Below are 23646 nucleotides of genomic sequence, written 5' to 3'. Positions count from 1 at the left end.
ACAAAAAGAAATAAATGCAATTTTCATTATTTAATATATATAATAAAATGTATGCGTCTTTATTTAAAACTGCATAGACAAACATTTTAATATATTCATATGTATATATAAAATAATATAAATATGTATATGGATATCAACTTACTCTCTTCAGGATGTTTAACTGTTGAAAAACATCCATCAGCAGATAAATAAAGTAATAATGCACCATTTGCTGGTAGTTCTTTAAATCCACTTGCTAAAAATACTTGTACTTGACTATATGTTGGTTTATATAATAAATATTTATGTGGATTATCTCTTCTTGATATACCATTTTCAGCTGGATATGGACCAGGTCTAAATGGTAATCTACCAGCTGGTGATGCATCATGTAAATGTGTTGGATCATCACGTGGTTCACGTTCTAATGTTTGTAACATTCTAAACATATCAACTGATAATTCACTGAATTTAACTTGATCTGAACAATTACCAACAATTAATATTTCTTGTAATGTTAGGCACATTGGTGGTGAATGTTCAATTGGTGGTGATGTTAATGGACCAAGTCTATGTGTTAATATTATTGGATTTGCATCATTATGTAATACACCAACAGCTGATTCAGCTTTAACAAAATTTTTAATTTCATCTAATACTAAATTCCATTCAACTTGATCTTCTGGTTCATATGTTGATGCATAATCAGCAATTTGTAAATCTAATTCTTGTATTAATTCACGTACTAATTTCATTTTATTTAATAATAAACAAACAACGATAAAACGTGCATAATATCGTAATTTTTTTACCATTAAATCACTACGATCTTCTTTAGCTGCTCTACTGTAATATGCACGTCCACGTATTGCAGCATAAAATGAATATGCTTCATGTAAATAACTTGTTTCAGATGTACGTAAATAATAATGATAATATAATTGGCCAATTTTTGATGCTATTTCACCAATTTGCCAACGTTTCAGGCCATATTTTGTATCCAAAATTGCTCTAAAGAAAAAACAAAATAAACAAAAAAAAAAAAAAACATGATTATTTATTTATTTATTATAAAACAAATAGACATGATTTTAATTGTATAAAATTGATAAATAATAATAATAGGGGTTGTTGTTATTTTTATGTAGGTATAATAAATTATTTTTTTTATTTTTCTTTTACTACTGCTATTACTACTTGTACTACTACTACTGTGTGAGGAGACGATACTTTGAAGGGTGACTTTTGGGTTGAGTCATCGAGCACGTGCGAATAAAAAAAAAGACAAAAAAAAAAATCATCTCAGCTCCTGGTTGGTTATCGATCCTAGGTAAAATGCTACTCGAGACGGATGTTCATTTTTTTTTTTTTTTTTTATTCTACTTAGTGCCAAGTTGAGCTTTTTCTGGCATCTTGATCGGACAAGAGGGTGATATTGTTTAAAAACAAAAATTAATTTATAATTATAATTGTTAATGAATTTTAATTTAAAATTATTAAATTTATTATTTAAATATTATCTTTATATCGTTTTTTTTTCTTTAATTTTCAATTCAGTAATTGAAAAGAATAAAAAACAAAAAATAATAAAAATTATCAGTAGTAATATGTACGTTTGGTCAGCCTCGAATTGTGACATAGTTTTTTTTTATTTTTTCTTTTTTTATGATCACTTTGAAATTGGGACAAGGACACTGGGATAGTTTCCAATTTTAATACATAGAAACTTGAAAACTAAAATAATAAATTTTTGATTGTTTTTTCTTTTAAAAAAAATAATAATTTTTTAATAATTTTATTTATTTGTTTTTTTTGTTTAAATTAAATTAAATTTTATTTTAAAATTTTAATAATCATTGCTTTATCCTTGAAATACAATTAAATTTTTTTTCTATTATTTAACATCAAATAAATAATATTTTATTTATTAAAAAAATAATAATAAAAATATTTATTATAAATTTTTAAAATAAAAAAATAATCAACTATTAATCAAACAATGACAAAATAAAGAAAAAAAATAAAAAAATAAAAAAAAATTGACAAATTAAAATAAAAGACAATTTATAATAAAAAAAAAAAAAAAATTGAATACATAAAATAAACAACAAGGTAAAAGGTTAATCGACGTCATTCGATCGAAGTTTAAATTTCATTCAAAGATAGTCACGTAAATATTTCGTCAGTATTTGTTGAAAATTATATAGATAAAAATACATACAATATACAAAAGCCCAACAAGATAAGGTGACGTTAAAGTTAAATAAAAAGAGGGGGATTTAAAAAGTTGTTGGGGGCGCAAGGGGGTGGTTGGGGGGTACAAAGGGGTCGTGCGTGTGACCACGGATATGGTCGTTCTAGGAAGTAGGGCGTAGTGGCGCGCAAATAATAAAAAAAAAAAAGGGGTCGTATTATATACACGGAATACAGAAAAAATAATTATTTTAAATATATATATATATTTTTCATATAACGATAATTATTTTATTGAAGCATTTAATTATTTAAAAAATATTCTTGGAAAAAACAAAAATAGTTTGTTATTTGTAAAAATTTATAAAATAGACTTTTTTATAAATTACCTATGTTGTTGTTGAAATTTCCATAATTTAGTATATATATCAAATGTTCTACCAAAATAGGCTTGCCATTGCTTATGACCATACTGGGGTAGGTCACGTAAACCATTAAACAGCTGCTTACTTTTTTCCAACAAGTGACAAAATTCTAATACAATTTTTCTTTCGTGGTCGTCCATACCAGCCATCATAACCATTTTTTTGACTGGTATTGTATGGCAAACGGACTGCCCTTATTGTCAGTAATTTACTGACTATATTTATTTTATCATGCAGTCCGTTTGACCAATATATTTTTTCACCGTATTGCTCCGTGATTGTCGTTGGAATAACGTTGTCTTTATTTTATTTTATTTATTTAAAAATTTAATTTAATTTTAATAAATAACGATACGTATTTTTATATACATTATCAATAAATATATTATTGTCACAAACTTAAATTAAATATACTCAATTTTTTATACATTTTTTTTTTTTTTTACTATATAACATTCACTATCACTTTTTTTTGTATTTTCAGGATAGTTTAGAAACAGATTAAACTTATTTTTTTTTTATCCAACCAATATATTTAATATCTATATATTTTTTAAAATGAATTATTAGTTGTAATAATTTATTTGTCATTTAGTTATTGGATAAAATATCAGAGTGTCTGTTATAGTCACACTGAGACACGTCTGTCTGATATAGACTTTGCAACGCGGCTCTATGCCAACGCCAATCAATACTACAGTAGCAGTGGCTTTTCAAAGCGCAGTCGAAGAGAGAGGGCGTTTAAATGGGGGTGTTTCCGGTTGTAGTGACATCATACAACGGGTAGTTGAGGCTTTTAATAGGGTTTTTAAATCGATAAGGGTGGTTTTATAATCATAAGTCGGTATCAAAGTATTTCAAAGGTTGTATATTTTTGTTTTTGATTACAGATGGTCATAAGACTACATAGTGTTCATTTTGATCAATTTTTTTTTTTTCATTTTCCATTAGTAAAGACTTTTAAAAAATAGCAAAAGATAGCGTTAATGAATTAAAAAAATTATATAATTGATTAATTATTGAGTATTTTTTTGGGCATTTAAAAATATCAATTAAAAATTAATTAATAAAAAAATAGAACAACTACTTGTTTTGGAGTAATTTCTATTTGTTTTTTTAGCAATTAAATGAAAATAAGGATTGTCTTGAAAATTTACCAAGTAATAGAGGGATAAATTCCAAACAATTTGGATTAAAAAAATTCTGGATAATATATTTTTTGGTGGCGAGATAAATTTGGAAAACCAAAAAGTATATTTTGCATATTTCAATGAAACAAAATACGTCAAAATTTGTTGTATTATAAAAAAACCTTGTAATATATATTCATAACTATTTTATTTTCTCGTTTATATACATCATCCACACTCTCAGTTTAAAAGATTAATTAAGTAGATAAGCATTAGTTGATGTAGCATGAACAAATACACAGCATACATAGAAAAAAAATAAAAATAAAAAGACAAGGACAAAGACAAATACACCCAGTTGAATTCAACTGTAAAATAAAAATATCCTCATAACGGATAAAAAATATTTACATGCAGTAAAAAAGAGGTAAAAAATAAATAAGTTGAGTATTTAACATTGAAGGTATAGAGAAACAGAGGGGGTTGGTTTTGCTGATAGTTTTGAATTTGCACTGGTTTCGATCGACTGTCGTCTCATCTACAAGTCAATCGTATTTATCGCGTGTTGTTTGCTCGTGATTTTGGCCAGCTATATAACCAAATGAAATACCCAACCAGCTCACGAACTAACCAGGAGTTCTGGTCTATACTCTAAGTATGGCATGTATTATAAGCCCCCGGTGAAAATGTGTACATATATAAATGCCTATATATGCAAATATAAATTGGCATATGTATATTATTACTATAGCTTTAACTTATGTATATATTAAAACTTGGCAAACGACTTAGATTACTGTAGGGCATGCTGTTAGATCGACACATTGAAAATTGACACGGGCTAGTTAGACACATAAAATTTTCACAAATAAAAAAGACACAAATTTATCCTTGGGTTTATTAAAAATGACACAAATAAAATTCACACGTATTAATCGGACACATAATATTTTAATTATTTTATTAGACACACAAAAATATTTCACTTATAATTAGACACAAAATAATTCGACACAAAATAATTAATAAAAAATATAATAGACACATATAAATTATTATTAGACACATAAAAATACGACGAAAATAAATTAGACACATTAAAAATAGAAACATTGAAGATAGACACATAATAAATCGACACGTAATAATCGGACACATTAAAATAAAAAACTTCAAAGAGCGACACAATAAATTAGACACTATTTAAAACGACACAAATTAAATTTAAATGTATTAATCGGACACATAATATTTTAATATTTTTATTAGACACATAAAATATTAAACTCATAATTAGACACAAAATAATTCGACACAAAATAATAAATAAAAAATATAATAAACACATATTAATTTATATTTGACACATAAAATACGACAAAAAATTAATTAGACACATAAATATAAAAATGTCGAAGAAATTAGACACATAATATATTGACAAGTTTTAATCAGACACATTAAAATAAAAAGAACGACACAAATAAAATAAAATTGTAATAGTTTGACATAAGATTAGTTGAGTCCCACATAGACAAATTCGTCTATCACAGAGGTGTTGGTAATTCAGAAAAAAAATGAGAGATGGCATAGCCATGTGTTTTCTCTTTTTAAATATCAACGTTTAAAATTGAATTGATTTAATTAGATTACATAATTAATTGCAGAATAATTGAATAACATAATTGAAAGACAAAAAGGAAATATGCATGATCAAATTTAGTATGTAATCTAATTAAATCAATTCAATTTTTAAAACGTTGACCATGTAATAAGAGAAAAACACATACAGTGCATCTCTCATTTTTTCTGTATTACCGACTTACTGTGATAGACAGATTTGGAAATATATGTAGGACTCAAACCTAATCTATGTATCCGACTATTTTAATTACTATTTATTTGTGTCGTTCTTTATTTAATGTGTCGATTAAAGCAGTAATTTATTATGTGTCTAACAACAACACATTATTTATATTGTCTAATTAATTTTTGTCGTATTTTTTATGTGTCAAATATAAATTAATATGTCTATTATATTTTATTAATATTTTGTGTCGAATTATTTTTGTGTCTAACTATGAGTATAATATTTTTATGTGTCTAATAAAATATTAAGAATATTATGTGTCCAATTAATTCATTTAAATTTAATTTGTGTCGTTTTAAATAGTGTCTAATTTATTGTGTCGCTCTTTGAAGTTTTTTATTTTAATGTTTCCATTATTACGGGTCGATTTATTATGTGTCTATCTTCAATGTTTCTATTTTTAATGTGTCTAATTTATTTTTGTCGTATTTTTATGTGTCTACAGTATAATCTCTCTATAGTGACATTCTCTATAGTGACATCGAGCGTCAGCGTAGGAGAATTTTTTCCCTCACTCCAGAATGTCCCTACTTGTGTTGGTGTATCGGTGTGTGACGTAGTATATTCTTTCTCATTTTATTATTCTATCCGTCGCGCTCACTCAATTCCCCTCGACGCTAGAGTGGGAGACGCTCTCTATAATAAATTCCGAGAATTTGAGCCCCGACGATGCCACTATAGAATTATATAATAATAATTTTATATGTCTAATATATTTTTATTAATTATTTTTGTATCAATTTTGTGTGTCTAATTATAAGTGTAATATTTTTGTGTGTCTAATAAAATTATTAAAATATTATGTGTCCGATTAATACGTGTGAATTTAATTTGTGTCGTTTTAAATTGTATCTAACTAATTTGTGTCTTTTTTATTTGTGAACATTTTGTGTGTCTAACTAGCCCGTGTCAATTTTCAATGTGTCGATCTAACAGCATGCCTACTGTAGTTGATAGACTGGCTGTCGATGGGTTCAACCCCTTCATGTAAATTAATATAATAATTTTATGTTGACAAAAAAACAACAAAACAAAACAAAAAAAAAATAGTAAAAAATTTATCCTTGTTTTTTTTTTGGTTTATTTATATTTATACCTGATGGGTTTAAAAATCAATCATAAAATATATATATTAATTTTTTTTTGTTTAACAAAAAATCAGAATGAATTGCAAAAAATAAAATAAAATTTTTTTACTTTAATTTAACACTTAACGCCTGTAGGTTCGATGGTGACTCAGTTCGATCGATGAGATAAAAGATAGTGTATTGCAAGAGGGTCGTTTAAAACACACACATACAGTTTGCCAGTAGAAATAAAAAAAAAAATTTCATATTCAGTCATCCCTAGATACTTCGAAGTAAAATTAACGATCATATTGCCTCGTTAACTGTTATTAATAGTCGGGCGCGGTATATATACGAACAATAAAATATAAAATATTCGCTTTTACACTTTAACCCCTTCCACCCTTTTTTATAATATTTACCTCTTGACCCTCTATGTTCACCCTGCATGTGAGAAAATCAGTGAAACGATAGTTTGCATACACATATACTTCCTACTAATTGCAACAAATTAAATCACGCAATTTTTTCGATACACACATTCACCCTTTGGATAATTAAAAAATATATATATAATAATTAAAAATGAAAAAGGGGTGATGATAATCATCACGTTAATGTACACAATAGGCTGTCTAAATTACTCAAACAAATTTTTAACAATTTTTTTTTTTTTCTAATTGTGAAATTATTATTTATACTTTTGTTTGTAAATAAATAATTTAGCTAATCTATTAAATTCGTATAAGACACATTGATTTGAAAAAAAAAAAAAATTGTTAAATAAATAATTTTAAGAATATTTTTATGTTTGAATTGAGCCAAGTGGGTGATCACTTCTTGTCACGAAACTAGAGAAAAATATTCAACAGGTTTTATTGAATTTTTATACTATGAAATTCGCGTGTAAGTCCATTTGTTTGACTTTTAAATTTTTGTACATATCAGACGGTATTTTATTTATATGTAAAAATTTTTTTACATTTATAAATTTTAATTGGAATATTTGTTGGAAAAAACTATCAACTTTTTCAAAAGTTATTTTAGATAAAATTTATAATTGTGTCCACTATGATAAAATTAAAAAAAGTCAAGATATATGTATATGAAAAGATATTAAAAGTATACGCATATGTGATTTATATAAATTTATAAAGTCACATTAAATTCATTGTTCAATGTTAATGGTGCGTGAAAAATTGAAATGGCCAATCAGTATACTAGATTTATATATTTACTTTCTTCTACAAAGTGAAAATCACTATACACTTTGGTTTATTTCAACCCCAGTGCCTTTTTCCAACAACCAACCAACCAACCCCACAAGCATGTTCAACATCCGGTTTGCCTCAGAATAATCAATATATATATATATATATATATAACATCTTCACTCGTGCATGAATCCTAGTAACTATTTTCATTTTCAAGAAAATCTATTATTTATATTTCTATCAAAAATATTATTATTATTATTCAAAACATCTAATGTCTTTTCCACATTCATTTTCGATACTTTGAATTTAATTTTAATGCAGACAATTTGTTTCTTATTTTTGAAGAAATAATTTTTTTTATGTTAGATAAAGAGCCGATTATATAAAAATATTTACGGGAGGTGGTTAAGGGATAAATAAAGATAATGTTGGATTTTTTAAATAATTTTCTACGCGATAGGTAAGGGGTGGATTGGGGCAGGTTTAGAGGTTGTGGTTAAGATATAAATAAAAATAATGGAAAAAAAAAATGATTTCTTAAAAATTCCATAATATCAGCTTCTAGTATTTAAAAAAGAGAAATGAAGCCTCGCTTCGACTTATTTAATTGGTTCTGGCGATTTAATAAGAAATACTATACTAAATTTAATTGATAATTAAAAGCTCTGATTAAATGTGTCAACCCACCGTATTTTTATAATTTAATTAATCATTTTGTTTCATAGTAAAAAAAAAAAAAAACAACAATATTGATAAATTGATTGATCATTTATCAGTCCTAAAAGTATCAGTATGTCATGAGAAAATATGATGATGATCCCATCTCTAAAGATTATATTTATAAAAATCAAGTGGAATAATTTCTAGATGAAAAAAAATTACAAATGAAATATAAAGTGGTGGATTTTGAATGTTTAGTGTTTAGTATGTACATTGTACATATATGTTAAATATATATAAAAAGGTATATATAGATTGAGGGTATATATAAGAGGGATGGCAAATGGGCGTACAAGGGGCGCAGACTCCGATACAACCAATCGCCGGACCGCGACTGATAACGATGATGCCAAATATGCGTCTGTCGTATTGGGGCCGGTCCACGCGCCAACATCATCTCACCCTGGAATTTTACCACTGGAGACCTGTCGCCATTACACATCAACTCGGTTCTTTCAAAATTACAATTTCGAGGTTTTTTTTTTTTTTTTCCCACATAATTCCCAGTGTTTATTAAAAATTTATATATAGTGAAAATTATTTTGATTAATTAAAAAAAAAAAAAATATGAAGTGTTATTAAAATTTTATATAATAATTGTGTGATAATTTTTCTGTTTTTATATTATAAAAAATAATGAGTTGATATTGTTTGAAGATTTTTTTTTAGTGTATTTAAAAGAGTGAGTTATTTATTTATTTTTTTTTTAAACATACCTGGGCATTTGTAGACTGAATTTGACACAGTGGAATCCCCAAGTGACAGTGAGTCTGAAACATAAATAATAAATATTTATTTTTATTAATAAGAAATTAATTATTTAATATTTGTATAATTTTTTTAAAAATAAAATATCTATTTTTTATTTAAATAAAAAAATTTAATAAATAAATAAAACTGATAGATATAATGAAAATAAAAAATTTCAATCAAATTGCTCGTATTTCCGGTTTTTCATGGGCCAAAGATTTGTGACATAAAAAAAAATACAAATGTAAAGAGAAAAAAAAAAAAAACTACCAAGCAAAATAATCGCTGAATTTTCATGTGTATAACAGTAGATTTTTTTTATATTTTTTATAGGTCGAGGGGGTGATAGTCAATGGTCAAGCCGGACGGTAGGCCGATATCATTTTTCATGCATAAAAAATAAATGTTTTGCTCGGCATTTTCAACCCCAACTTGACCTGCCAAGTTTCCTAAAATATTGCCATTTTTTTTATTGCAAAAAGTTACCTAAAAATATTCATAAAAAATACATTCAAAAAATGTATTTTTCATTGTATTATATTAACACATCATTTTAAAATTAAAAAAAAAAAAAACATTTAAAAATATAAATAAATTATAAAAAAAAAAAGCTCTTTAATTTATTAATAATTAATTATTTTTCTAATAAAATAAATAAAAAACTAAATAATATTATTTAAAAATTTAAAATAAATTTAATGAGAAAAAAAAAAACTTTTAAATTAATTGTTTTTCTTGTAAAAAAAAAAAAAGAGAAAATGCATGTAAACAAAATAATTAATTACGGGATATTTTATATTTCAATACAAGGAAAAAAAAATTGATGAATACCGAGTTCGTTCATCTGCAATGTGACCTCAAAGATTCTGATGTTTACGATATATGTGGGTGCATGTATACATACATATTATACATATATATATAATGATAATTTAAATCTGTTTGTATGGGTTATTTTTTTTTTTTTTTTTTTTGTATTGTACATAGCGTTGACGTGTGTGCGGTTAGATGAGGTAGGCAAGAGGGGTTTCCGGTCAATGTTAACAGAGTAACAGAGTGATGTAATGAGGCCCGGAAGCAGACAATTTACTGTTCGCGACGGTTGCAGTTGCGCGAGACAACCTGCCTAGTCTTCTATACCTTAATCTTTCAACTAGAAAATATAATACTAAATAATAAAATAATAACAAGTTAACGCGTGTATTTGTGAATTATTATTTTAAAAAAATTTTTATAATTATTATTAATATTAATGTGGTAATGAAAATTTAAAAAAAAAAAAACAACGTCATGTTGATTTTTTTAAAGTTTAACGGTATGTAATTTTATACAAATAAAAAATTTATAAATTATAATCAATGTGGGTTATGAACATGAGCATTCATAAAAATAAATATTATCAATTTAAAATATGAAATTTTATTTTGTTTTTTTTATTCAAAATAATTATTGTCTATTAATTTTTTAAGTCTCAAAAATAATTATTTCATTGTTTTTTTTTTTTTTTAAATATTAATAATAATATTAAAATTGTAAATTAATATTTTAATCAAAGTCAATTATTTAACAAATGATAAAAACTATTGTTGGCTGTCAGTTGGTTGTTTATTAATTGACTTTGATTAGTACATTTTAAGGTGGCAGCTGTACTATATAGTAAAGTTAATATAAATTATATTCAAAAAAATATATAAATTAATTTTTGAAAATACTTGAGATAATTTTTCAAAATAAAAAATACTATTAATTAATAATATTTTTGTTTAATATATATTTAATTATAATTTGAATTTAATTAAAAATTTTGTGCTTTATTTTTTTTTTAAATAGAAATAATTATTTAATTTATATTTTAAGGGGCATTTTGGTGATGTACGATAGCGCTAGCTGTTCGTACTCGGGGGCACTCGATTTAAAGGGTGCAACAGGAACAACAATATCAACAACAACAACAACTGGTGTATCAGTATCAACAACTGGTGTTAAACAAGAAAATTGGCCATATCGTGGTCTTGCATGTGGTAGTACATTTCAACAATTAAAACAAAGTGTTGAAAAAGCTAAACAAGCACTTGCTGATCGTGGTTCTTATTTAGCTGGTGCATTTTCACCACCACCACGTACAAATACATCAGCAATATCACCAAATACAACATCATCAATTACTGGTATGTTTTTTTTTTTTTCTATATTATATTTTATGTAAAAAAATAATTGAACTAATATAATTTTCCAATTTTAATCAAATTTTAATTTTAAAAATAAAAAATAAATTAATAAAAAAATAAGTGCTTTAAAAAATTTTGCATAATTCCTATTTGAAAAAAAAAAAAAAAACTATATATTGCAAATTTTTTTATTCTTTAAATATATATGAATTTTATTATCTCAGTATAAATTATGGAATTTTATTATCCCTCCAACTCATGCATAAATACATAATTCAGAATTTTTTTTTTTTTTTTAATATAAGAATTAAGTTTTAAACCAGTAATTTATAAATTAAATCTATTTGTGTATATATATATATATAGAATACAGACAGGATATTGGCGAGGGTTAAAGTTGTCGGTTGATTGGTTTTGGCAATACCGTTACCAAGTACAAACCCTATATATACATATATATATTTTATATGAATTTTCATATTTCTGCACATACGCGATTTGGTCATAGTTGTCGTCATGCTATCAAGATAACATGATTTACACCATCAGTATAATTAATGTTTCTCTTCCTCCTACTTCTCTTCCGTCTTTACCTTTTTATTTTAATTTTTAAAACATTTTTTTTTTTACTCTATCTCTTCTTTTCACTTTTAACAAAAAAAAAAAAAAAAAAAAATGCTTTATCATACTGATTTGTTGGATAGAAAAAAATAAAATAAATAATCGGATATTGCTTGTAGTTCACTTGAATATTTATCAAAATGCCAATTGATAAAAAAATAATAGCAAAGTAATTTTTATATTTGCCTTTATTTTTTTAGTGCATAAAAATAAAAATTTATCAACAATTTTTTCTTCTATTTATTAATAAATTATATATAAATTTATTAATTCAATTTTACTTTAATTTGAAAATGATTAAAACTTTATTTAATTTTCTAAATTTATGAAAGCTTAATTATTTCGAAAAAAAAATTAAAAGCACAACTAGCTGCATTTTTAGAGGATTTAAAAATTAAAAAATCTAAGGATAGTCAGAGTATTGCTCAAGATAGAGACGAGATAAAGAGACTCAGAGGGTAGATGAATAAATGTATATATATACGTTGATGGAGAATGAGGGTAAGCATCCGGTATCTCATTGGGCGGGTACGGTAACCATGGTTACTTACACAGCTAACCCCTATAACCACTCCTCTTCGACCTCATCATCTCCAACCCCTATATAGTCACTTCGTCTCTCTATTCAACCCTCTATATACGTATATATAGCCTGAAAAGTTTTCATTGAACATAGAGCGCAACGGCAGCCATCATCGACCCACCATCTTGCTATATAATCACAGAGGCTGCACCAAAATATATTCGACATAATATACTGATATCAACAATAAACACAACATGTTTATTTACAACATATAGCAATAACTAGATGATATATATATTTCATTATTGTCCTGGAAATTCTCATCAACAATTGATCAAGATATTATGTATCAGCTATCGCATGCATAAACTATTTGACAATATCTTTGCATATGAATATCATTTTCCAAGGGATAAGGGTTCATGTTAAAATGTACATAAATTATATCCTCGAATAAATAGATAGCAAATTCGATTAAATTTATTGATAAATATATAGATGTACTATTTATCATCACGTAGTTTGTAATTAAAAAAAAAATAGAGCATGGTTTTTATTATACGAGCACATTGGCGCGCTACGCGCGCCTGTATCTATACCTTCTAAAAGGTTCATTGTTCATTGATTTTATAAACACAAGTATTATCATAAAAAAAAAAAAGAATGAATAAATTGACGAAAAATTTTTTTAATTTATTTATTTACACATAAATCACACATAATTCACACGTAATTTTTAGTCTGATAACATCAAGATTGAATGTTTACTGAAAAAGTTGTGCTACCTTAATATGTCAATTTTAAAAAAAAATATAAAAAATATTTAAAAAAATTTTGTTTTTGAATTATTTCTTCACACATAAAAAACACATAATTCGCACAAAATTTCAAGCCCAATTGCATCGAGATCCGATGATTATTGAAAAAGTTGTGCTAGCTTAATATTTGAATTTTTTAAAAAAATGTAAAAAATAAAAAAAAAAATTTCTTTCAAATTTATTTCTTCACACATAAAAAACACATAATTCGCACAAAAATTCAAGCCCAATTGCATTGAGTTCCGATGATTATTCAGAAAGTTGTGCTAGCTTAATATTTGAATTTTTTTAAAAAAAGTAAAAAATAAAAAAAAAATTTTCTTTCAAATTTATTTCTTCACACATAAAAAACACATAATTCGCACAAAATTTTAAGCCCAATTGCATCGAGATCCGATGATTATTGAGAAAGTTGTGCTAGCTTAATATTTGAATTTTTTAAAAAAATGTAAAAAATAAAAAAAAAATTTTCTTTCAAATTTATTTCTTCACACATAAAAAACACATAATTCGCACAAAATTTCAAGCCCAATTGCATCAAGATCTAATAATTATTAAAAAAGTTGTGCTAGCTTAATATGTCAATTTAAAAAAAAAAAATATCAAAAAAAATTTTGTTTACTCGCTTTTTTTTGTTGTTTTTTCGTTGCTAACGAAATAAATAAAAAAATAATAGAAAAAGGCAAACAAAGAAATTTGTATGAGAGTAAGTGAGAAAAAAACAATGACCAATCAAATGTTCGGAAGACCGATGATGTTTGTCCTTTTTATATTAGGATAGATTTTTCGTCTTTTGAATTTTTTGTCTTCAGTTTTTTGATTTCTTTCTTACCCCGACTCCACTCAGTTCTTACATCGGCAAAATGTTAAAATCGACTTTACCGCGAACTTTATGTCGACCCGACGGAGTATTTCTACCAGGGATTGCTTTTGCTTTTTTTTTTTCTGACACTATGGTTTGACAAGTGTTGAGAGTAAGCGTGTATCGCAGACCGTGATGGCAAAAAAATACAAAAATAATAAATTGATAATTATACGTTCTGCATTTACCAACCAACTTTTTTATCTAATTTTCTTTGCATTGAGTTCGTTAAAATGTTGACTTATTTGTGTGATAAATTTTGATAGTTAAACTTGAAGAGTTGACATTAAAAAAAAATTTTTTTCCATGATTTTTGGAAAATAAACATTTATTATTTTAATTGTTAATTTATTGTTGTTAATTTTCGAGGTAAATTATCAAAATTTATAACAAAATTGGTTGGCATTTTAAGTGAGCTACATAATGATTTTTTATATGTCCAGTGAATAATAAAAATCAAGTAGTTATCAAGACGAATAGTCAGACCTTGACAATTTAAAAATATCAATTTCAAAATTTTCCTATCGCTATTATTTTAACGCCACTTTTTTTTTTTTTTTGAATATATTTTTTTAAACAACACATTAGACAATGCTTATATTGATTATCAATCAATACAATTATCTAAATAAATTATTTATAAACTTGCTTTCAAAAAAAAAAAAAAACTAAATTTATATTTTTTTTTCATAAAAAATGTGTCGACAGTTTTGTCATGATTGTATTTTTAAAAATTCATTAACAATTATAAATGTAATTTTAATTTTTTTATATACAATAAAATTACATCAAAGAGTATATATACAATACGTAAATTTAATCCGATTGAATTAACTGATTGAGATAGACATGAGAGGTCATTTGAGTCATGAAATTTATAGTTGTAACGTTACTGTACAGTACAAAGAATCTTTTTAAGGTTGAAAGTAAATAGAATTTCCAACTATAAGATTTTCGAATTTTTGGTCCCATATAAAAGCCAGAATAACTATCTATTTTGTTGATTTTTTTCAGAATTTTGTCCATTGGTTTTTTTTTAGATAATTAATGTCAAAGTTAACAACTTTAACACGTAGAGATAGGAATTAAACACATATTTTCTTCTATGGTCGTAAAAGTTTCTATATAGGATTTCGCTTAATTTACTATCAGTTTGTACTTCTTTACAATACGGATTTTTTGAGCCCTCAATGATTTTAAAAGACAGCCCGTGGATTTTAAAAGATTATTAGAATCAAAATTTTCTATCATTAGCGGTCATTCTCTTTCTTTTATTCGTCGTGCTGTCTCATGTTTCTTGGCTATGGTAGTATGTGTGTGTCTATCCAGATAGACTGCATACACACATATTACCAAGAACCTGCCAGTATAGTGAATATATTTTGGACAGAGGGGCACTGAAAATATTTTTTATAACCATATGTAGATGCGCACCCTCTCAGGCCCAAACTTCGTCCACCGATGCGATTTACTTTCAACCTTAACCTTAAACGGAATTAATTTAATTTTTTTTTTTTTTTTTTTTATAAAATGTGTATATGTATACATGTTTATAATACAAATAATATACACATATAAAAATATATGGGGCAAGCCATCTCAACTCAACTATCAAAATCTTATTTAATTCAAAGTTTGTGTATGTGTGTAATGAAAAATTATTAAAAATTTATTATATACGTAAATTTTACATGGTGGTTTTTATTTAGGGTCATATCACAATTACACTTTCAATGACTATCATGGGTTCTTTGATATTGACATACACACAAACACACAATCAACACGTTTATAGGGTAAAATATTTACACAAGTAATTGATATTTAACTTGACACAACCATGCATTATATAAACACTATTTTTTATTTGTTTATATTTGTCTTTTAAATTCAACTAAATAACTATTAATTAACTTTATTAATTAATTAATTTTTTAATCAATTATATTATGAGAAAAAAATATTTTACAAGCCAAATTTCTTTATTATAAATCAAAATTTAATTGTAAAAAATTGTTTGTAATTATTTGAAATTTTTTAAACATACCTGGGTATTTGTGGACTGGATTTGCGACACAGTGGATCCTCCAAGTGATAGTGAGTCTGAAACATAAATAATAAATAATTTATTATTAACAAGAAATTAATTATTTAATTTGTATATAATTTTTTTTTAAATAACATTTTTGTTTATTTAAATTTAATAATAAAAAATAAAGAAATAATTTAGTTGAATATTATATATTTAGATATAGCTTGCAAGGGTATATAGTGACTGTGATGCGTTGATAATTGCTGGTATTGGTTAACCCAGACAAGAATAAAAGAAAAAAGAATAAATAAATGAAAAAGGGGCTAAATATATATCCGCGTGTTCATGGAGCCCTTAGACCTCGGGGTTGTAGGTCTCTTTTTTTGTAGTACATTTTTTTTTTTTTTTTTTGGACAACCCCTAGTTTAACTTTATATAAACGTGTACACTTTATCTACAGCCACTTTGACCGATCCTCACCCATTTCAACTGTGATACCAGTGAACATACCGGAACCACCCCATAATTCACGCTCGAAAAATTCAACACAGATTCAAGATATTAAAGTGTCTTATTTATTTTATTTTCATTTATTTCTTTTTTTTTATCACAGAAGTATTAAAAAGTGTGACATAAAAATCTTCTAGTAAATTTTTATTATTCTCATAAGGAAAAAAACAGTTAGAAAAAAAATTATTAAACTTGAAATTTTTCTAGTGTCAAAATTAGATTTATATTATTAGAAATGGTAATATCAGTTTAACATTTCAGCAAAATGTTAAATATTTTATTATATAAAAAACTATTTTAATTGAATTGAATAAAAAAAAAAAAAAACAAATACAACTAATTTATTTTTTACATTGAAAAAAATAGATATAGATCAAAATCTCGTCAGACATTGAATACATTTATTTTGCTTTGTGATACGCGTAATAATTGCGAAGGAGGGTGCGTATCGAATGTTGATAGGTTGATGGGGTTGGTTGGTTTTAGTAAAGAATAGTCAACACGCGCCGGAACCGGAACCGACAGTCGTGTGTCCCTGCCGTTCCCGAACGGAACTATCATGATTAGTCACGGAGGCTTGGAATGAGCATAAAACCAAAAGACCAGTATAATACACATTTTCAAATATATTCAACTTGAACCTGAATATATATACATTGATATATCATTCAACTTATATATTTTTATACTTAACAGTGTGTAATGGACTGAGAATTAACGATGACGAATTATCGAAAATTTGATGAAGCAATTTATCCAAATGAATTTTAGTAAATCACAAATTTAACAATTAAATTCAAATATTTTTTTTTTTGAAAATATAATATTAATAAATTAAACCCACTCTTAAAATACATAAAAAATAAATTTCAATTTCTTGAATTAATATTTAAATACAAATATTTTTTTTTTCATTGATTTTTAATTTTAAAAAATTTGATTTAATTTTTTTAAAACTAATTATTATTATTTATTTTTAATCAAAATTCTCAGGATTTTGTGGGAATATATAAACACAATAACCTTTTTGAATGTTATACACTTACATTGACAATTGTATATCAGTTCATTCATCATATTTTTATCAACCTTTTCCATCTTTTTATCACTTTTTTTTTCGGTCTCCCTTGAAAAAGTATCATTATTCATTTTAACGCGTGCTGAATGTTACATGTAATATGACCCCTGGAAGTGAGTGGGCACACAGTGGGCTCGATACCCAACATTTGAATGATTGTCAAATTTTTTTACAAATAAAAAAAATAATAATAATATCAACACTAAATTTAATAGTCAAATAATTTCAAAAAATTTGTAAGAAATTCTTTGAAGATATTTTTATGGCTAAATTTAAGAATATTCATAAAAAATTGTTCATCAGTTGAGAAACATGTTAACTACTAAATCTTCTATGGGTACAGAAAAGCAAACGATCAATAAAACTACCCCTGAGGATCAAAACAAGGGATGAAAGTATTCTCCATAAGGGATAGATGGCGTCAACAGTTCTCATATTGCAAAAACTTTCAACGAACAAAAAAAAAAAAATAGCAATAATAACTAACTAAATTCTAAAACTTCAAGATAACTTTGTTAAATTATACTACAGTTAAAAATATTTTTAACAAAATTAAATTTATTTATTTATCCAATTATGTACATGACAGTTGAATAAAAATTTTAGCTAAATTTCTTGTTGAATAAATGATAAATTATTTCAATGATTCAGCAATATTAAAAATAAAATAAATTAAGAAAAGGTAAACTACTCAGTATCAAAATAGGGGTTGAAAAAAAAATAGGTGCTTTTTATATTTTGAAAGGAGAAAAAAAAAAATAAGTCATTACTCGTTTAATCGTGCGTTATCGTGTGTGCTCAATGTTGCGTCAATGAAGGAGTGACTTGACAGAAGGGTGTGAGCCCCAAAAATTATACAAAAAAAAAAAAAAAGTGATAGTGTATATATTCCTCCCTCTATTACTCAAATATGTATCCACTCAGCTTCTTGTGTCTTTTGAAAATATTGTTTGACTCAAAAAGCAACAAATTACAAATTTAAAAAACAAAAAAAATATCAACAATATAGAAATAATTTAAATAATGAACAATTTTCCAGATAAGATATAAATAGGCAAGAAAATAAATACCTAATTTAAAATTAAAAATGAAATTTAAATATAAATAAATCTATATTATTTTTAATTTAGTGGTTTTATGTTGATTTGTTCAGGAATAAATTTGTCTGTTTTATCGAAATATTCAAAGTTCAGGAAATTAATTTTCTGCAGGACATATACATTGTATACTTGGGATGTAATTTACCACAGTCTCAAAATTATATAAAGAATAAAAAAAAACTAACAAAAAGCTCTTTGGTAAAAATATTTCAATTAAAGAAATTATCTAAAAATAATAATTTGTATTTTTAATATATATTTTTTTTAAAAAAATTTTTACAAAGTAATTTTTATTTAGACATTTTAAATAATAGATTTTTCAAGTTGCACGAAGAACATGAGTATTGTCGAGGCATTTAGTCAATCGATATATATATATGAGTGCAGCATTTGAAGACATTGTGCGATATAAACGACACATGCAATTTTGAGAGTAAGTGAACGGATAAAAGTAGACGAAAGAATTGGCAACAAAAAAGAAAATATATATAATAACAATAAAGAATACTAGTCATTGAAAAACTCAGTCCTTTTACCATCACACATACAGAATAGTAAAAAAAAAAAAAATAAAAAAAGAAATAAATGCATGAGAGAGGTGAGGAAAAGAGACCGGTGTTTGTGGCGTCCGCTGCCGCCCCGGCTGCCGACAAAAAGGCGAGAGAATTTCCTGAAATCCTTTTTGAGGGGCTGATTGCCATCATTATCGTGGAGTGGGTAGTCAAGGCAAAGAGGGTAGAGGACATTGTAGAAAAAAAAAAAAAATAATAAAAAGACGATGAAAGAGGAGTTAAAAAAGTACTGTGAACGAAACCAACTACCCCAACTGTTACATTGAGTGTAACAAGGATAAAAGCATATAAATGCTGCAAATAAAAAAAAGGATAAAAAATTTAAAATAAAAGAAAAGGGATAAATATAGAAGAGGACAATCAGTGGTATTCAGTTGAAAGACTAAAAACTCAAAAGAGACAGTTTCCCTTTTTTTTTATTCTTTGGCAATTTTTTTTTTTTTTTCTTCATTCTATTCTATCTTTTTTTTTCATATTTTTTTATAAAAGCGAAATAAAAAGCTTGCAGATTATTGATAAAAAAATTTTTTCAACCATTTAAAAGATTAAGCTCTAATATTTTTTCATGTAGTCACTACAATCTTCAACTTTTTTTCGAATTTCGATTTTAAATTTTTCAAGAAATTAGTTTTTATTATTTTAAAATTTAATTTTTATATTATTTTCAATGGATCTAAGAACATATAGTAGAGACATTCATCAATAAATAGTATTAAAAAAATATATTTATATATTTGAAATTTTAAGGGTTTAAAATATCTCAGTCAAAATGTATAGGAGTATTTAGACAAAGTGTTTTGTTAGCCTGAGGACATTGAAGGTGAACTCAAAGCCAAGCTGCAGCTTTTGGTTAGATAGTCAAAAGGGGTGAGTTAAGCATAATAAAAACCAGTAAATGTGCAAGAGGGTGTGCAAGAGGTGATAGTTGTGTTACGGTATTCAGTTGTGTTGGTACTCGCGTGGCGTCGCACCACGACTGATCGATGTGTCGCCATGGAGACACTTCCGCTGACAGTCATCTAGCTATACAACCTCAACAATTCTCCCTTTTTTTTTTTACCTCCTCATTATAAATCTTTAATTTTTTTACAAATAAATACATTTTTTAAATATTTTTAAAGCATCATTTAATAATTAAAAATATTTTAAAACGATTTAAATTTTCATTTTATCTCGTTTTTGATTTTGACTTGATAATTAAATTTTATTTAAAAAAAAAATATATATTTTTGATATGACTGAAATATTTATAAACTATCGTTTAATATTTAAATAATTTAAATTTTTAATTCACTCTTTTTTTGCCACCTGATTGCAAATTTTAATTTTCAAAAAAAAAAAAAAGCTTTAGTGAGCTTTTTTTTATTAGAAGTATTTAAATTGATGACTGATGATTTTTTTTTTTTTTTACCAATTTATTAAATGTATTTACCGAGACTTTATAAATAGAAAGAAAAAAAAAAAAAAAAAAAGCTCTGAGAGAAAGATAATGGATTTATCAATTGGCAAAAGTATACGATTTTCGATCAAAAATTTATTATCTTTTTCAATTTGTGATTCTCAACTTGAACGACTTTAACCATTGACTGTAACTATCATTGAAAATTTTCTCATATCAACTACCACGAGATACTGGTATACATATGTAGACACAGTGTGCGGACAGAACCCAGAGGAAGGACCTCTTTCCGGCAAAGGAAACATGTAATTGAAAATCGGATATTCGCTTTTTGATAAAGAACAGATATATCATTATTTCACTTGAAAAATATACAAACTATAATTATATTCTCAAGTACTTTTAAATATATAATTATACATTAAATTCAAAAAATTAAATTAATTACAAAAGTAAATATATAATTTCAAATCAAGTGTACTCTAAAAATTTCCCTCCCCAAAAATTATTATCAACAAAAAATTATAAATAATTATTTCCATTAATAATCATAAAATTATTTATAAAAACAAAAAAGAATTATTTCAAGATAATTAATAGATAAGTTTTTTTTAAATGATTTTAAATTTATAAATCTCACAAATAACAAATTTAATTTACAATGTATGTAAATAAGTATAACATGATTAGAAAATAAACGGACTCATGTATATAAAGATAAAAAAATACAGTCACAATATATATAATCCCCTAAGGGAGTTTATATACACATGATGTAAATAATCGTTTATTGATTAACTGTTTGACTGCGCAAGTCGAGTTAACTATGGCTAATCTCTGATTTGTAACGCCTACTTCTTCACCATTCTCTCCCTTGGTTATATACTGTATACATATATATATATATTCACAATTTTGCTCTCACTAAAATTTTCACCCCTTCAATTTACTCCTGAAATTTCTCCTCTCATTTTGTACACATGAATGTGCTCAGGCAAACCAACGATGTACACATCTATACAGTCTCTTCATTCTCTGCTTCTCCCTTTTACACACAGAGTAGCACCCTCGTCTATATAGCGCTAACACGAAATTAATATATATCGCGAGTTAACACTCCCTTTAGCCTCCCCTTTGTCTCTTCATCTTCTTGATAAAACCCCTCTCTATCATACCTCCACCCTCCTTACCTCTCTTCCCTCTTTGTAATCCACCAACACTCTGACTCTTCGTCAACAACATTTCAAAACGGAAATGAGCACACGCGAATGCCTCTACTCTCTTCAGCATAATAGCTCAGTTCTATCTCATTTCATCAAAATATAGTTTGTCTTTTGGTTTATGAAAAAAAAAAAAATTACTAAGATAACGAATAATATTTGAAATACATTATTTAAAATAAAACTTGACTTTGACTTTTGTTGCAATATATATTCATTTTTTTTTTTCTTTTATTTGTTGTAATTATTTTTATATCATATTTCCGTAATGATCTTGCACCTCATTTTCTTCATTTTTCATTATATATACATCCGTCCTTTCTTATACTAATTTTTAATTTTTTTTAAATTTAAATTAATATATAGAAAATTATTTTGATGAATTTTATGTATGTATTTTTTTTTATTGTGTCAAAAAAATGATACTTGAAATTTTTATGTACACAATGAGAGGGTTGATGTACAATTGAGATATGTGATTCAATATAATTACTATTGTAGTGGGTTTTTAAGTATACAAAAAATATGCAAATATGTGATAATTAGGCGAAACGGTATATGAGCCGAGTGGAAAAGTAACTTTTGGGGTTGTTAGTTGTTGGAATGAAGCTGCGTTCTTTTGGTATGTATCCCTCATTCAAGAAGATCCATTGTTTGTAACAATGAGTTGTTCTGTGACGTAATTGATGACCGGACAAGATATATAAATATAAAATTTTTTTTTTTTTTATTTTTTGCTAAATTTCATGCTTTCTCTGCTGGAAATATTATCCAAATAAATATATATACTTTCACTCTAAAATTCCAATGATATTTCTTTGAATTTTTTTTTTTTTTTGATACATGCTTTTAAATTTACTTGTATACATATTTATTTTAAAAAATAATCCATGTCTTTATATAGATTGAACTACTTATTGTTGATATATGTATATGAATCGGTAGCTTTTATGTGGCACTGCCGTTTGCACACTCGGTAAACATGTCACCCAGAACATATGTATGTTCACTTTAAAATACTATATGTAAATAGAGATGTGTAAATTTACTAACGAAAAAAAAATAGCATATAAAATCTACCTAAAGAAAAAACCACTTTTAATATTTTACAAACCCTTTCGATACAACAAATTTACATGCAACTAAATCATACTGCTATAATAACGTGGACAATTAATTTTTTAAAAAGCTCAAAAATGTCTATTAATCTTGTGAAAAGCTCTAATAAAATAGACACAAATATATTTTGACTATCTTTGTATGATAAGATAATGTTATTGTTGTCAATATCATCATTTCATTATTTTTTGTATTCATCACCGTTTAAAATTGAATAGATGAGTTACAAGAACAAGAAAAAGAGGGGGATAAGAATCAAAAGAATTG

The 23646-nt window shown here is 25.6% G+C and overlaps 2 protein-coding genes across 4 annotated transcripts in view; one reads left to right on the top strand and one right to left on the bottom strand.

Annotated features, from left to right (window-relative positions):
* Positions 1 to 23646, bottom strand: part of LOC122857069 (protein SCAI) — a 46756-nt gene that overhangs the window by 1499 nt on the left and 21611 nt on the right. Inside the window, exons 5-7 of one of the 2 annotated variants that reach the window (XM_044159052.1) lie at positions 16397 to 16452; positions 9321 to 9374; positions 146 to 993 (exon numbers count right to left, since the gene is read on the bottom strand). In XM_044159052.1, the coding sequence (XP_044014987.1) occupies positions 146 to 993; positions 9321 to 9328 (856 nt within the window). In that variant the 5' untranslated portion in view covers positions 9329 to 9374; positions 16397 to 16452. Of the gene's footprint in view, positions 1 to 145; positions 994 to 2564; positions 3308 to 9320; positions 9375 to 16396; positions 16453 to 23646 lie in introns of those variants that run through there. The other variant, XM_044159051.1, reaches the window with a different exon arrangement.
* Positions 8971 to 23646, top strand: part of LOC122857074 (transcriptional regulator ERG homolog) — a 28736-nt gene continuing 14060 nt past the window's right edge. The window contains exons 1-2 of one of the 2 annotated variants that reach the window (XM_044159057.1): positions 8971 to 9368; positions 11212 to 11522. In XM_044159057.1, the coding sequence (XP_044014992.1) occupies positions 11225 to 11522 (298 nt within the window). In that variant the 5' untranslated portion in view covers positions 8971 to 9368; positions 11212 to 11224. Of the gene's footprint in view, positions 9369 to 10427; positions 10670 to 11211; positions 11523 to 23646 lie in introns of those variants that run through there. The other variant, XM_044159058.1, reaches the window with a different exon arrangement.

The sequence above is a fragment of the Aphidius gifuensis genome, linkage group LG5 (genome assembly GCF_014905175.1).
Source record: "Aphidius gifuensis isolate YNYX2018 linkage group LG5, ASM1490517v1, whole genome shotgun sequence".
NCBI lineage: Eukaryota > Metazoa > Arthropoda > Insecta > Hymenoptera > Braconidae > Aphidius > Aphidius gifuensis.
Note: the sequence above shows the minus strand (reverse complement) of the source record. Positions and strands in the feature narration are given on the sequence as shown.